At 63.1% G+C, this 12104-nt stretch overlaps 1 protein-coding gene across 4 annotated transcripts; it reads right to left on the reverse strand.

Annotated features, from left to right (window-relative positions):
* Positions 1 to 1200: 1200 nt before the first annotated feature.
* Positions 1201 to 5274, reverse strand: GJD3 (gap junction protein delta 3). Of its 4 annotated transcripts, none has more exons than XM_084615445.1 (2): positions 5167 to 5274; positions 1201 to 2547 (listed from the first exon to the last, which is right to left on the reverse strand). In XM_084615445.1, the coding sequence occupies exon 2, from the start codon at positions 2514 to 2516 to the stop codon at positions 1647 to 1649; it is 870 nt and encodes a 289-aa protein (XP_084471571.1). In that variant the 5' UTR covers positions 2517 to 2547; positions 5167 to 5274; the 3' UTR covers positions 1201 to 1646. The 4 variants fall into 4 exon arrangements, with proteins under 4 accessions (XP_084471571.1, XP_084471569.1, XP_084471572.1 ...); XM_084615443.1 differs by lacking the exon at positions 5167 to 5274 and adding an exon at positions 3808 to 3912; XM_084615446.1 differs by lacking the exon at positions 5167 to 5274 and adding an exon at positions 3500 to 3768.
* Positions 5275 to 12104: the final 6830 nt, after the last annotated feature.

Genomic DNA, 12104 nt, shown 5'->3' on the forward strand with positions numbered 1-12104 from the left:
ATATTTGAACATGTAGAAAACATCCAAAAATATTTAAATAAATGGCATTCTGTTCTTGTTTAACAGTGCAATTAAGCATGCAATTAATCACAATTAATTTTGTTAATCGCTTGACAGCTCTAATTAATACAGCCTCGCCCAGGCACCTGCAGCACTATAGCTGGGGAAACTGAGGCACAGCAAGAGCCTCCCCCATGGTGCGTCACGGGCAGAGCTGGGAACAGAACCCAGGAGTCCTGGCTTGGGCAGTGGTGCAGCCATGAGAGGGTTAATGGGGGGGCCCTTGCGCAGGATCTGGCACGGGAGGGGGGTTGGTGTTTTTCTTTTCTGCCTTTTTTTCCATTAACCTCTGGATGTGGAGCCACCCTCCTGCAACAGGAAACAGGAGACAAGGGGAACCTGGCACACAGCCAGCCCCTGCCCCCTGCATGGCAGCCAGACAGCCACACGCACCCTCCCAAAATGTGAGAGCCCCCACGGCCGCGCCCACGGCTGCCACAGGCCCACGGCCACGCACCGCACAATTAATGGGAACCCTGGCACACCCCCTGCCAGTGCCCCTCAACCCTGACCTGCAGCCCCCTGCTATTCTGTTGCTGGGCTCCCCCCACACCTCTGTCACCGTATCCAGCCCACACAGGGTAGGGCTGACGTCTGACACCAGGTTCCACCCCATGCACGGGCATTGCAGGCCCTCAGCCGCCGCTAAGCCCACAGGCGTCTGCAGCCGCATGCCCAGCATGGCCAGAACAATCGTTGCCACACGGCGCGCTGGGACGGCCTGGAATCTGGTTCCAACACGGGGCACTGCCAGTATCTCTCCCCACAGAGGTGAGTGCTGCCAAGGCTTGGTTCTGGGCGGCAAGCCCTACCCAGCCTTGCCCAGCTCTGCCAGGGTGGAGCCTCCGAGCACTCGGGCAGAGGGAATGTGTCACTGACAGGACAGGTTGAATTTAGCTCCTGCTCCAAATCAAAGTGTGAAAATGAAGGGAGAACATGGCCCCAGCCCAGGGCAGCGTGTCCCCCCCCGTGGGACCGAGTTGCCGTTCGGCTCACGCCACGGCTCCAACCTTGCTCGCAAATCACCGGCTGGGCTCGGGTTTTTAATTAAAAAGTTTTCTTCTGTTTATTCACACAAATGTATAAAATTTGGCGACACTGTTTCGCCTGGCCCCAGAGCCCCCCATCCCTGCCCGCCCCGCCCAGCTTCCTGTCTTCAGGAACTGTCCCGTCCCCCGGCTGAGCAGCAGGCAGAGGGGCTGGGTCAGTTCATTGCCCCTTGTCTGGTCGCCTACACCAGCCGGAATGAGACCCCCAGCTCTCCCCTGTGCCAGCCCAATGCTCTAAGCCTTGGGCCACGCTGTCACTCCTTGTAGTCTAGCCAGCTCCTTTCCTGCTGCTCGTGGCATAAGGGGCTTTGTGCCCTAGGCTCAGGGTCCTCTGTGCGCCCTCTGCCAGGCTGTACAGGGCTGGTACGGACTGTGGGCCCCGGGCCCTTAGGGCACAGCTGGAAGGTTTCTCAGGGCCACTGAAGCTGCAGCAGGGCTGAGAACGTCCTGCTCAGGTCACTGGTGTTGCCGCGGCGACCCTGCTAAGCGGAAGGCCCGGTGACTGGCACAGATGGGAGCTGGGCTGTAGTGTGAGCCCTAGACCACCAAATCGGACTTGGCCGCGGGCCGGGAGGCCATGCTGCCCTTGGAGGGGGCGTGGGGCCGGAACAGGGCCGAGGGCTCGTAGTGGTTGGGGACGCTGCAGGCCGCCCCCTTGGCGCCCCCCTCGCCCGGGGGCAGGAACTGCTGGCACTGCTCGTGCGCCTGGTTGGACCAGTTTTCCTGCTGCTCGTGGGAGGTGGCCGGGGGCTTGGCGGCCTCCTGCCCCTGGCACCTGTCCTTGGCCAGCAGGTGGGCCAGCTCCAGCAGGCTGAGCAGGGCGGAGACCACGCCCACCAGGAAGTAGAAGAGGATGAAGATGGTTTTCTCGGTGGGCCGGGACACGAAGCAGTCCACCGTGTGGGGGCAGGGCGAGCTCTGGCAGGTGAAGCGTGGCTCCACGTGGAACCCGTACAGCTGCCACTGGCCCACCAGGAAGCCGGTCTCAGCCAGGATGCGCATGGCCACGTTGGCCAGGTAGAAGGTGCGGATGTGGTGGGCCCGCTGGCTGGGCTGCAGCCGGGGCGGGCCCGCGGGGCCGCCCTCCTGGCCCTGCCGCAGCTTGCCGCCCTGGTGCATGGCGTACATGACGAAGAGCAGGGCAGGGGCCGACAGCACCACGATGTGGAAGACCCAGAAGCGGTAGTGGGAGATGGGGAAGGCCTTGTCGTAGCAGACCTGCTTGCAGCCTGGCTGCAGCGTGTTGCAGGCGAACTCCTCCTGCTCGTCCTCGAAGACGTCGCTGCCCACCGTGGCCAGGATGAGGATGCGGAAGATCAGCATCACCACCAGCCAGAACCGGCCCACCATGGGCGAGTGCTCCTGCACGGCATCCAGCAGCGAGCTCAGGAAGCTCCACTCACCCATGGCCGGGGCCGGGGCCGGGCCCGGGGCCGCGCTAGGGGAATAGCGCCAGTTAGAGCTGCCACCTGCTCCCCGCTCTGGGCACCCAGGGCCCCCCCACTGACAGCGTGGACACAGACTCCCTGCTAAACACAGCCCCCCTTAGCCGGGAGCCGTAAGCCAGCCGCAAGGGTTATGCAGTCCGCCTCAGGGGTCAAGGCTGTTCTCATCTGTGGGGCTGCAGCGACCCTCAGCTGCCAGCGCTCCTCCCCCCACCCCGGCTCCTTGCTGCCCAGACTGAGCGTTGCACCCACGAGCCGAGCCCCGGTGGTACCGGGGCCAAGATGCCCCCAGCCAGCCGCCATGCCAGTGCCCTGGGCACGCAGGAGCTGGGGGCTGGCTGCGGTGCTCAGCTCTGTGCAGGGCGCAGGTGGGTCAGGGAGGCTGGGCCGGGCTCACCGTTTGCCAGCTGCGGCCGCCGGGGGTGCTCTGGGCACAGGGAGCTGCCCCGCTGGGACCGGCTTCTCTAGAGCAGCAGGGGGCCAGGAAGGGCTCTCGGGGCCAGGGGCTGAAAGACCCAGGTCCCAGCCCACATGTGGGTCAGGCCTCTGCTCCCCACAGGCGATTCCACTCCCCACGCATCACCCACCTTCAGCCAAGCCAGACCTTCCACTCTTGGAGGCAGCCGCTGCTGGCCATGAGCCCGGGCATCCCGGCACTGCGCTGGCCATGGGCATGGGGCACTGGTCTCCTTGGTCAGGCAGGGCTGGTCGCTGGGGGGGCTTGGGGCAGAGGCTGGCCTAGGCTCCCCCATTTAAAGCCAAGGGGCTGGAGGACGCCAAGCCCCCACGACTGTGGTGTCCTGTTCCTGTCATCTGGCCAGTGCCCATTGCGGCGGCAAAGGGCCTGGATGAGAGGATGGGGGGGCCCTGCTAGTATCCAGTAAGTCAGGGGCTGGGGGCCAGGGACCCCCCCCCCGGGCCAGGATCTGCTCGTGGCCCACTCACCCCAGGTGTCACTGATGCCCGGGCAGCAGGGGCTGGACCCCGTGCCCAGCCGGTCCCTCCAGCCCTGGGGGGGCCCCAGCCTGCCCCGGCTGGGCTTTGGGGCGCAGCGTCCGGAGGGGAGGGGTGGCCCCCAGGTCACGGGGGGAGGGGCTGCTTCACGCGTGGTGCCAGCCGTGGGGCTCCCTGCCGGGGGGGGGGGCAGCCCCCCACTCCACCCCAGCCTGGGGCAGACTCACCCTGTCCCCGGGCCGTCCCCTGGGGGGCGCAGTCACCCCCCCCCCGCGCCCCAGCCCCAGCCCGGCCGGTACCTGCAGGCGGGGGCTCGTGCAGGGGCCGCGTCCCGGACCCGGCTCGGCGCAGGCTGCCCGGGGCTCGCGCATTGTCCGGCCCGGGACTTTCCCCGCAGCTCCGCCTGGAGCCTCTTAAAGAGACAGCGCGGGGCAGCCCGGCCAGCCCCCTCCCGCAAGCCCGCCCTCCGGGGCTGCCCCACAGCCCCCTCCTCCAAGCCCGCCCCCCCCCGGGGCAGCCCGGCCAGCCCCCTCCCGCAAGCCCGCCCTCCGGGGCTGCCCCACAGCCCCCTCCTCCAAGCCCGCCCCCCCGGGGCAGCCCGGCCAGCCCCCTCCCGCAAGCCCGCCCTCCGGGGCTGCCCCACAGCCCCCTCCTCCAAGCCCGCCCCCCCCCGGGGCAGCCCGGCCAGCCCCCTCCCGCAAGCCCGCCCTCCGGGGCTGCCCCACAGCCCCCTCCTCCAAGCCCGCCCCCCCGGGGCAGCCCGGCCAGCCCCCTCCCGCAAGCCCGCCCTCCGGGGCTGCCCCACAGCCCCCTCCTCCAAGCCCGCCCCCCCCCGGGGCAGCCCGGCCAGCCCCCTCCCGCAAGCCCGCCCTCCGGGGCTGCCCCACAGCCCCCTCCTCCAAGCCCGCCCCCCCGGGGCAGCCCGGCCAGCCCCCTCCCGCAAGCCCGCCCTCCGGGGCTGCCCCACAGCCCCCTCCTCCAAGCCCGACCCCCCCGGGGCAGCCCCCTCCCGCAAGCCTGCCCTCCGGGGCTGCCCCACAGCCCCCTCCTCCAAGCCCGCCCCCCCCCGGGGCAGCCCGGCCAGCCCCCTCCCGCAAGCCCGCCCTCCGGGGCTGCCCCACAGCCCCCTCCTCCAAGCCCGCCCCCCCCGGGGCAGCCCGGCCAGCCCCCTCCCGCAAGCCCGCCCTCCGGGGCTGCCCCACAGCCCCCTCCTCCAAGCCCGCCCCCCCCGGGGCAGCCCTGCCAGCGCCCTCCCCCAAGCCTGCACCCCCCCCCGTCCCAGGTCCCGTGGCTGGGGCAGAGGGACGGACCGTTTCTCCCCCCCGCCCCAAGCAGGCAGCAGGGGATGGGGCAAGAGGGACCAAGGGTTGAGAAAAGGAACGAGTTTGGGGGGGGGGGTCGGGTCTGCGCAGCGAGGGGACTGGGGGGGGGGTGGGGAGGCTCAGACTGTACCCAGGGCAGAGACAGCCCCCAGCATCCTGTTCCCTGCACCCAGGAGCCCTCAGGGCCCCAGCACCCCATTTGCCAGGATCCCCTGGGTAGGTCCCTCACCCAGCCCCCAATTCAGTCCCTCCTCCGCCCCCTCCCCAATGGCCCAGATTCCCTCAACTGCCCCATTCCCTTTCCCCACAATCCCCCGGGGCCCAGCACCCCCTTACCTGCTGGGTGCTGCTGGGTGCCAAGCTTTCCCCCCGCATCCCCTCACTCAGCGCCTTGCAGGCCTAGCGCCTGGCGGCTCTGGGCGGGGCACCAGGATGTGGTGGGGCTGAGACCGGCGTCTTGCTGGCTCAGGAACGCCCGTGACCGGCCCCCTGCCCCATGGGAAGGCTGCACCCGAGCCCCAGGACCTTGACCTCTGCTGGGTTCGCGCCCAGCGCTCCAGCTGCATGCCGGCATGTCAGCTGCTTTCGCTTTCCTCCCCAGCGAGAACCTGCCTGGCGGGACTCCTGGGGCCCCTGGGGGCCAGGACGGCCAAGGGCCACACGCCCAAACTGCAGTGCCATGCTCAGCTGTGTCCGATATGCAGGGACAATTGCCAAACCTAGCCCCTGGCATGCGCCGGGCCTGGCGGTTCCCGCCCCGCGGCGTTGGGCCCACAGCTGGGTTTAGTAGCCGCTCACCATGCTACTGTGGCTGGGGGGTGACCCCAGAGTGCAGCCTAGACTGTCCTTAGCCAGCTCTTTCAGCGCTGTGGGATGGTGCTGGCCCGGCGTATGCAGAGACAGGAGCCGGAGGGCCTTGGCTGGGGAACCGAGAACCAAAGGCCAGACTGGTGGAAAGGCGCCATGCCAGCGGCATCAGGGCCCTTGGGGCTGGGTCAGTCATTGTCCAGACACAAAGGGAATAGGGGTGTTCCCCCCTTCGCCCCCCAGCCACGTCCCCCTGCGTTCTTCCTTGGTGCCAGGGACACAGAGCTCGGAGCTGCCTAGCACACGGCCCTGCTTTGTGTCTGAGACGTGGGGGCTCACCCTGGTGCCCAGCCCCACGCCGCCTCCCCACCAGCTGACAGGTTCCGTGCCCTCTTCCCGCTGGCTGGGAGCACCCCCACCCCCGGCCGGGTTCCCCTTCGTGCAGCCAAGCCCCCGCTGGAGTAGTCAGAGCTGGGGGGGGGGACACAGAGCCAGAACTCTCCGGTTCTAGGCCCAGCTCCGGGCATAGCGTGGGGGGGCTAATGGGTCAAAGCAGGGGTGGGGATTGGGGCCAGGACTCCTGGGTTCTATTCCAGGCTCTCCCACCCTCTGTCTGGGTGAATCTGAGCCAGCCGTGTCACCCTCTCTGTGCCTCAGTCTCCCCCCGTGTAAAATGGGGCTACCGCTGAGCTCAGAGACCAGGGGCAGGGAATACACATTGAATGAACAGTTCTGTACCTTGTAGTAACTGTGGGTTCTGGCCAGGTTGTGGGCTGTGTGGCTCCCATGCCAGGGGCACATGTACCCTATGTGTGTGAGGCCCCCTCCCCTGCCCAGGGCATATAGGGCAGAGCTGCTATAGCCCCCCCTCCACGTCCTGCACTAATTCAGATGCCCCGAAAAGGCCACTGAAAAAGCAGGGCTGGGGGCTGGGATTTGGAATCCAGTGGGTGACAAAGGACCACGAGGTGAGCCTGTTCCCTCCGGGTGAGCGGGGATTGACGGGGAGGGGGGCATTAGGAGTCCAGACTCCTGCCAGTGAGCCCTGCAACATGGCCCTGTCCCAGCTGGCGTCTGAGCTCGCAGCCAGGTCGAGGGCACAGTGTCAGCCCAGGGAGGTTTAACTCCATGGCGCTGCCTTGCAAATGTTGGGTTCGGGGCCCCTCCTGCATTGAGGAGAGCCAGCGTTAACACTGGGCGGGAGGGGGCTAGCAGATGACTGACAGATGGCTAGTCACCACCTAGTCCATTTGGCTAGTGTAGGGGTGGGGATGGCAAGACAGGGAGGCACAGGGCAGCCCGAAGGCCCCCGCTTCGCACACCTGGACCGGGCGCTAGAAGCCGCAGGGACACCGCTTTGCTGAGTGCCTAGCACATGCCTTCACTGGAGGGAGTGGGGCAGAAGGGGCTGGGGCTGGTCACAGAGGCTGGGGCACCTCTCTCCCAGGTGCGCCTCAAATGCTTGACCTGCTTGGGTTGGCCGCAGGGCACCTGGCTGGTCAGTGCCACGTGGGGGCCCTAGCCTGGCCTGTGTCCCATTGCGTGGGGGCTACGTGAGCATCTCAGCCCAGGCCCCTGGCTAGGAGACGGGCTGATTTCCTGGAAGGTTTTTCCTGCGGCCCCATTGTTGATCCTGCGTTATATTTACTAAACAGGAAATGCTCCTAATGCCTGGTTATTCCGCTGCCTAAACAGCTGCTTTTCCTTTCTCTTTTGCATGGCCTTTCCCAGCCCCCGGCCTGCCCCTGCTTCGCCCTGAGCCAGAGCCATCACTTGGGAAAGCGTGTTCAGCTCGACCCTCGTTTAGTCACTGCCCTGCGGGCCATGACCCCAGAATAGCAGCCTTGTACACTGTGTTCCCTCCTGCAGCCACTCGTCCCAAGATACAGATTCCTGAAGGGAAAAACTTCCCCACTGTCAGAGTGATGACGCTCGGGAATAAATTGCCCAGGGAGGTTGTGGAATCTCCATCTTCGAAGATTTTTAAGAGCAGGTTGGAGAAATGCCTGTCAGGGATGATCGAGATAATACTTAGTCCTGCTGTGAGTGCAAGGGACTGGACTAGAGACTTCTCAAGGTCCCTTCCTGTCCTATGAATCAGGACTCCTGGGTCCTATTCCCAGCTCTGCCACTGACTCACTTTGTGACCTTGGGCGAGTTACGTTCCTCTGTGCCTCAATTTCCCCACTTGCAACCAGTGGGCAACCAGTGTTATCTCCGGCAGAGTGAGCCTGCTTGGCCATACCTGTCTGAGCACCTCAGACCAGATGTGTTTCCAAAGCAACTCTTTCCTCTCCAGTCACTTTGCCCCTCCGTGACTCAGTTTCCCCATGGGGAATAGCCTGAATCCATCAACATGATTGTGGAGATTAAGTAGTCAGTGTTTGTAAAATGCTAAATACCATTCGAACACCCTCCAGCACTGTGGCCAGTTTCCCTGGAAAAGGCAAAAATCAGGCGCTAAGGGAGGAAAGCGTACGCTAGCTGTCTCCATCCAGAGCGTGTACAGGGGGCAGGACCTCACCCTAGTGCCTGCAAAGCTCAAGCAGAACCAGAGCAAGGCTCCAAACCCTGAGCTTGGCATGTGGCGTACAGAGCCTGGAGCTTCTCTAACAATAAGCTCCTTAAATGGCCCCTCAGACGGGACGTGCCGGAGACGCTCTCCAGAGCCCGGCAGTGGAAAATCGGACAGAGCTTTCCACACTTGACTGTCTTCCAATAAACACTTCACTTCCACTGATACGGCTCCCCGCAAGCCCTTGCTGGCTCCTGGGCCCTCCTCGCACTCCAGCTCCGGCCTGGCCTGGGTTAAAAGCCTGGCCAGGGATAAATGGGTGGACCCACACGCTGAAGTGCATAATGTAGCCATGATGGTTCAGCCAAAGGCAATGGGGCGGTCTCGCCAATCAGCATGCCTGCTGGTGCATATCGTTAGTTGCCTCCCATGATGGATTCTGGGATTGGAGTACAACAAACCCATGACATTTGTTAACCCATCCGCATGATCTCACCCAGCATTCACACCAGCGCCAAAACGCCACCACCGGTAACAGACAGCAGCACCCATGGGTGGCAGGCAATCTATGGGTCTTGGGCCACCACTTCCCGAGCGAGCGCTGGGAGGGATTCGCATCTGTCACCCTGAGGCAGCGCGCAGAGATTTGCGTGTGGGACTCCGGCCCAGAGCAATCTCAGCTTGAGCTGCATCCAGCGGGGGCGACTGGCTACGAGAAGGGGCCTTTTAGCAGCAGACCTGTTGCTGGCTCCTCATGGCCTGGAAAAGCAGAACTGGTGGCCAGGCTACCTACTGTGGGCCTGGCCCATCCTCCAAGCACAGCTCTTCTCCGCAAAGCGACCGCGTAAACTGGCCCTTCCTTACCCACAAGCCCAGCGCCCCGTGCACTTGGATGCTAACGGCTAGGGGCTATGGGCTCTTATTAGCCCTGCAGAACCAGCCCAACACAGGCTGGACCCTGCTCCTCCTTGGGCATCAGCAGAACTACTCCCTGGGTGCAATCCCTGAACCAACCAGCAACACCCAGGGAAACCCAGTGGGGTACAGAGGCCTCACCGAGGTGTGACCAGGACAGCAAAACCTTTCTTACACGTGCTGGCGCACGAGAAGGAAAAAGGCCAGCGGGGGGCTCAGCCCCGGGGCGCTGGCAGCCTGGGTAGTTAAACAATTATTAGTTAGGTAAGATCTGGGCCCCATTGCGGCGGCCCTTTCACACACAGGGTGGAGCCAGCCCCTGCCTCGGAGAGCTCCCAAGCTAGAGGCATGGCTGGGAGGAGCAAGCGGGCCGGGGAGGCGAAGGCAGGGCCCAAGGTCACTCAGCTGATCAGTGGCATGCGAGGCACTTGGCTCTTGCAAGGAATGGCAGTAAAATCCAAGGCAGTTCCTTGTAAAGCACACCTGGGGCACGGCCACGCCTGGCGGCCTTCGCGCTTTATGGCCAGTCCCACCCACCCTGGAGGACACCAGCTGGACCTGTCATCCCTCACCTGCTCTCCTCCACTCGCAACCCGCCGAGCAGACTGGCCTGGTCTCCCCAGGCTCAGCCCCTGCCCGCCAGGAGCTTGCTGAGCTCCAGGAGCAGGCTCTAGGTGTGGTATTTCTAGGGGGGGATGGTCGGACTGGCATTTCCCCTTGCAAGAGGCCTGTGATAACAACTCTTATCTCTCCTGGCACCCGTTCAGCCTTCTGGTACTCCCCCCACCCTCGCACTGCTGCTCCCCGCCCTGGGCGGACTCGGATCACTGCTCACCACAAGCTGCCTATCGCCCACTGACTTCCGACATGACAGTCACAGGACCCCTTTGGGATCTGGCCCTCCTCTTTCCTCTGCTGCTCACTGCAGCCAGCACCAGCCTTTCACAGCAGACAAGCGGCCACCCCCGAGAGAAGGCATTCCAGGGGGGCTAGGGGAAAGCGGTGCACCCGGGCTGGTCTTCCAACCCCTACTGTGCGTGCGCAGCAATGTTCAGCTCAAAGCACAAACCGTGAAGCCTCGCACCCCACTCCTGGGCGGCATCTTTCCATTTTAAACAGGGAGAAACTGAGGCACGGGGATTTTTTAAGGTCAGACAGACGAATGGAACCCAAGCAGTCCTACTCTCAACGGGGCCATGTTTGAGCCACTAGATGGTACACGCTATCAGCACATCCCTTTCCCTTTGCCCCGGAGAGCTCGCGGAGCAGCTGCGGTGCTAAGGAAAAGACAAGGCCAAAGCAGGAGAGCTTTGACCCTGTCCCAGGCTGCTGACAGGCCCCTGCAGCCACCTAGGCTCTAACCCAGGAAACGGGGGCAGCAGTTTAAATGGCCCATTTTGTGGGGCTGGAGGCTTGGAGGAAAGTGGCTGATTAAACACCCCGAGGAGCTGCTGCTGCAGACCATTGGGGCAGTCGAACGTGAAGCTGCTGCAATCAGTGCTTGGGGAATGCCAGTGGAGGCAGGTCCTTAGTGGCACCCCAGAGCAACTGAGGCTCTCCTGCAGGACACGTCAGATTTGGCTGGGCCGGGCCCACGCTGTGGGAAAACCTTGCTGGCATTACCTGGCCAGCCACCTGTTTAAAGCCACTGGAGCAGCTTGGACTTGGGGAAGCGGTTGAACTGTTGTCAGAACCACTGGTCTAGACCAGGCAAGGTCAAGTGAATCCCTCTGCTTCAGGCTGGCTCTCATTTCTTTCTGAGAAATCACAGCAGCGTCGTGGGTAAAGTATCGACTTGTACAGAATCTGCCTGGCCACCAAGTTCCCCCCCAAACGGCTACGTTATTCCAAGAGCGAGGCGGCAAAGTGGGCAGCCACGCGTGCCAGGCCCCTGCCCAGGGTGGCTCCCGTGCCTGGCATAAAACCAGTTGCTGAGCCCCCAGACTCTGCGCCACCTGACACTGTCCAGCTGCGCTGGGCATGGGGCCAGCTGCCTCCCACTGCTGGAGAAATCACCACACTGGGCTAATTCCCAACTGCCATGCAGGGCCTTTCTCACGCGGCGCTCCGGCTCTCTTGCACCTGCATTTCAAGCCTCGGAAGAAGCTTCCAGCCCTACCAAAGGATTTATTGTTAGGCTGCCTGAAGTTAGACCTGAGGAGAAAGGGCGCAATGGCAGAGCAGCTGGACTTCGGGTTGCTGCCCTGTGAAGACGCCCCTGGCTACAGTGCACAAGAACGATCCTTGTCCAACAGGACAAGTGCTGAAATCCCCTCTAACAAACGCCAGGCTTCAGCTTAGCGGGTGAGGGTTGGAGGGTCTTTGCCAGTTGTGCAAAAAACTGAAAATATTTGAAAAGTGTTCACCCCGTGCCAGGGGCTGCAATCTTCTCTGCTCAAGGGAGAGAACTGCTCCCATTGATGTCACTGAGGAAAAGCATTTCAAGGGCTCAGTCACTGTGATTAACTCTTTGGCTTTGCAGAGACCCAGTGTTATAAAAGAAGGTACTCACCCCTCCCCTCCCCAAATGGTCTCCCTTCCCTTTGTGGGCACCCCCTTCATTCCACAAGGAATCACACCCCAACTCTCCCCCCAATCTGCTCCTTTGATCCAACACAATTTGTTAATTTTACAGCACCAGAGAGGTACTTGACACATTCCAGGCCATCAAACATTGGGTGTCTGCCCCAAGGACTTGTCTAAACATGGATTCAACTCCAGTCAGAGCCCACCTCCACTTGATCCAATGAAGTTTTAGAATCATAGAATATCAGGGTTGGAAGGGACCTCAGGAGGTCACCTAGTCCAACCCCCTGCTCAAAGCAGGACCAATCCCCAATTTTTGCCCTGATCCCTAAATGGCCCCCTCAAGGATTGAACTCACAACCCTGGGTTTAGCAGGCCAATGCTCAAACCACTGAGCTATCCCTCCCCTGTGACCTCGGTCATTTCCACCATGCCAGCGTCAGGCTGGATAATTCACTGCAGGAAAGAAGCAACAAGGACATTGTTTGTATGTTGCTCTTATGAAGAGCAC

Source organism: Lepidochelys olivacea (genome assembly GCF_965140295.1).
Source record: "Lepidochelys olivacea isolate rLepOli2 genome assembly, chromosome: 27".
Taxonomy (NCBI): Eukaryota; Metazoa; Chordata; order Testudines; family Cheloniidae; genus Lepidochelys; species Lepidochelys olivacea.

Coding starts and splice junctions, on each gene's coding strand:
- GJD3 (XM_084615445.1), bottom strand. CDS start 2,516: ATGGGTGAGTGGAGCTTCCTGAGCTCGCTGCTGGATGCCGTGCAGGAG.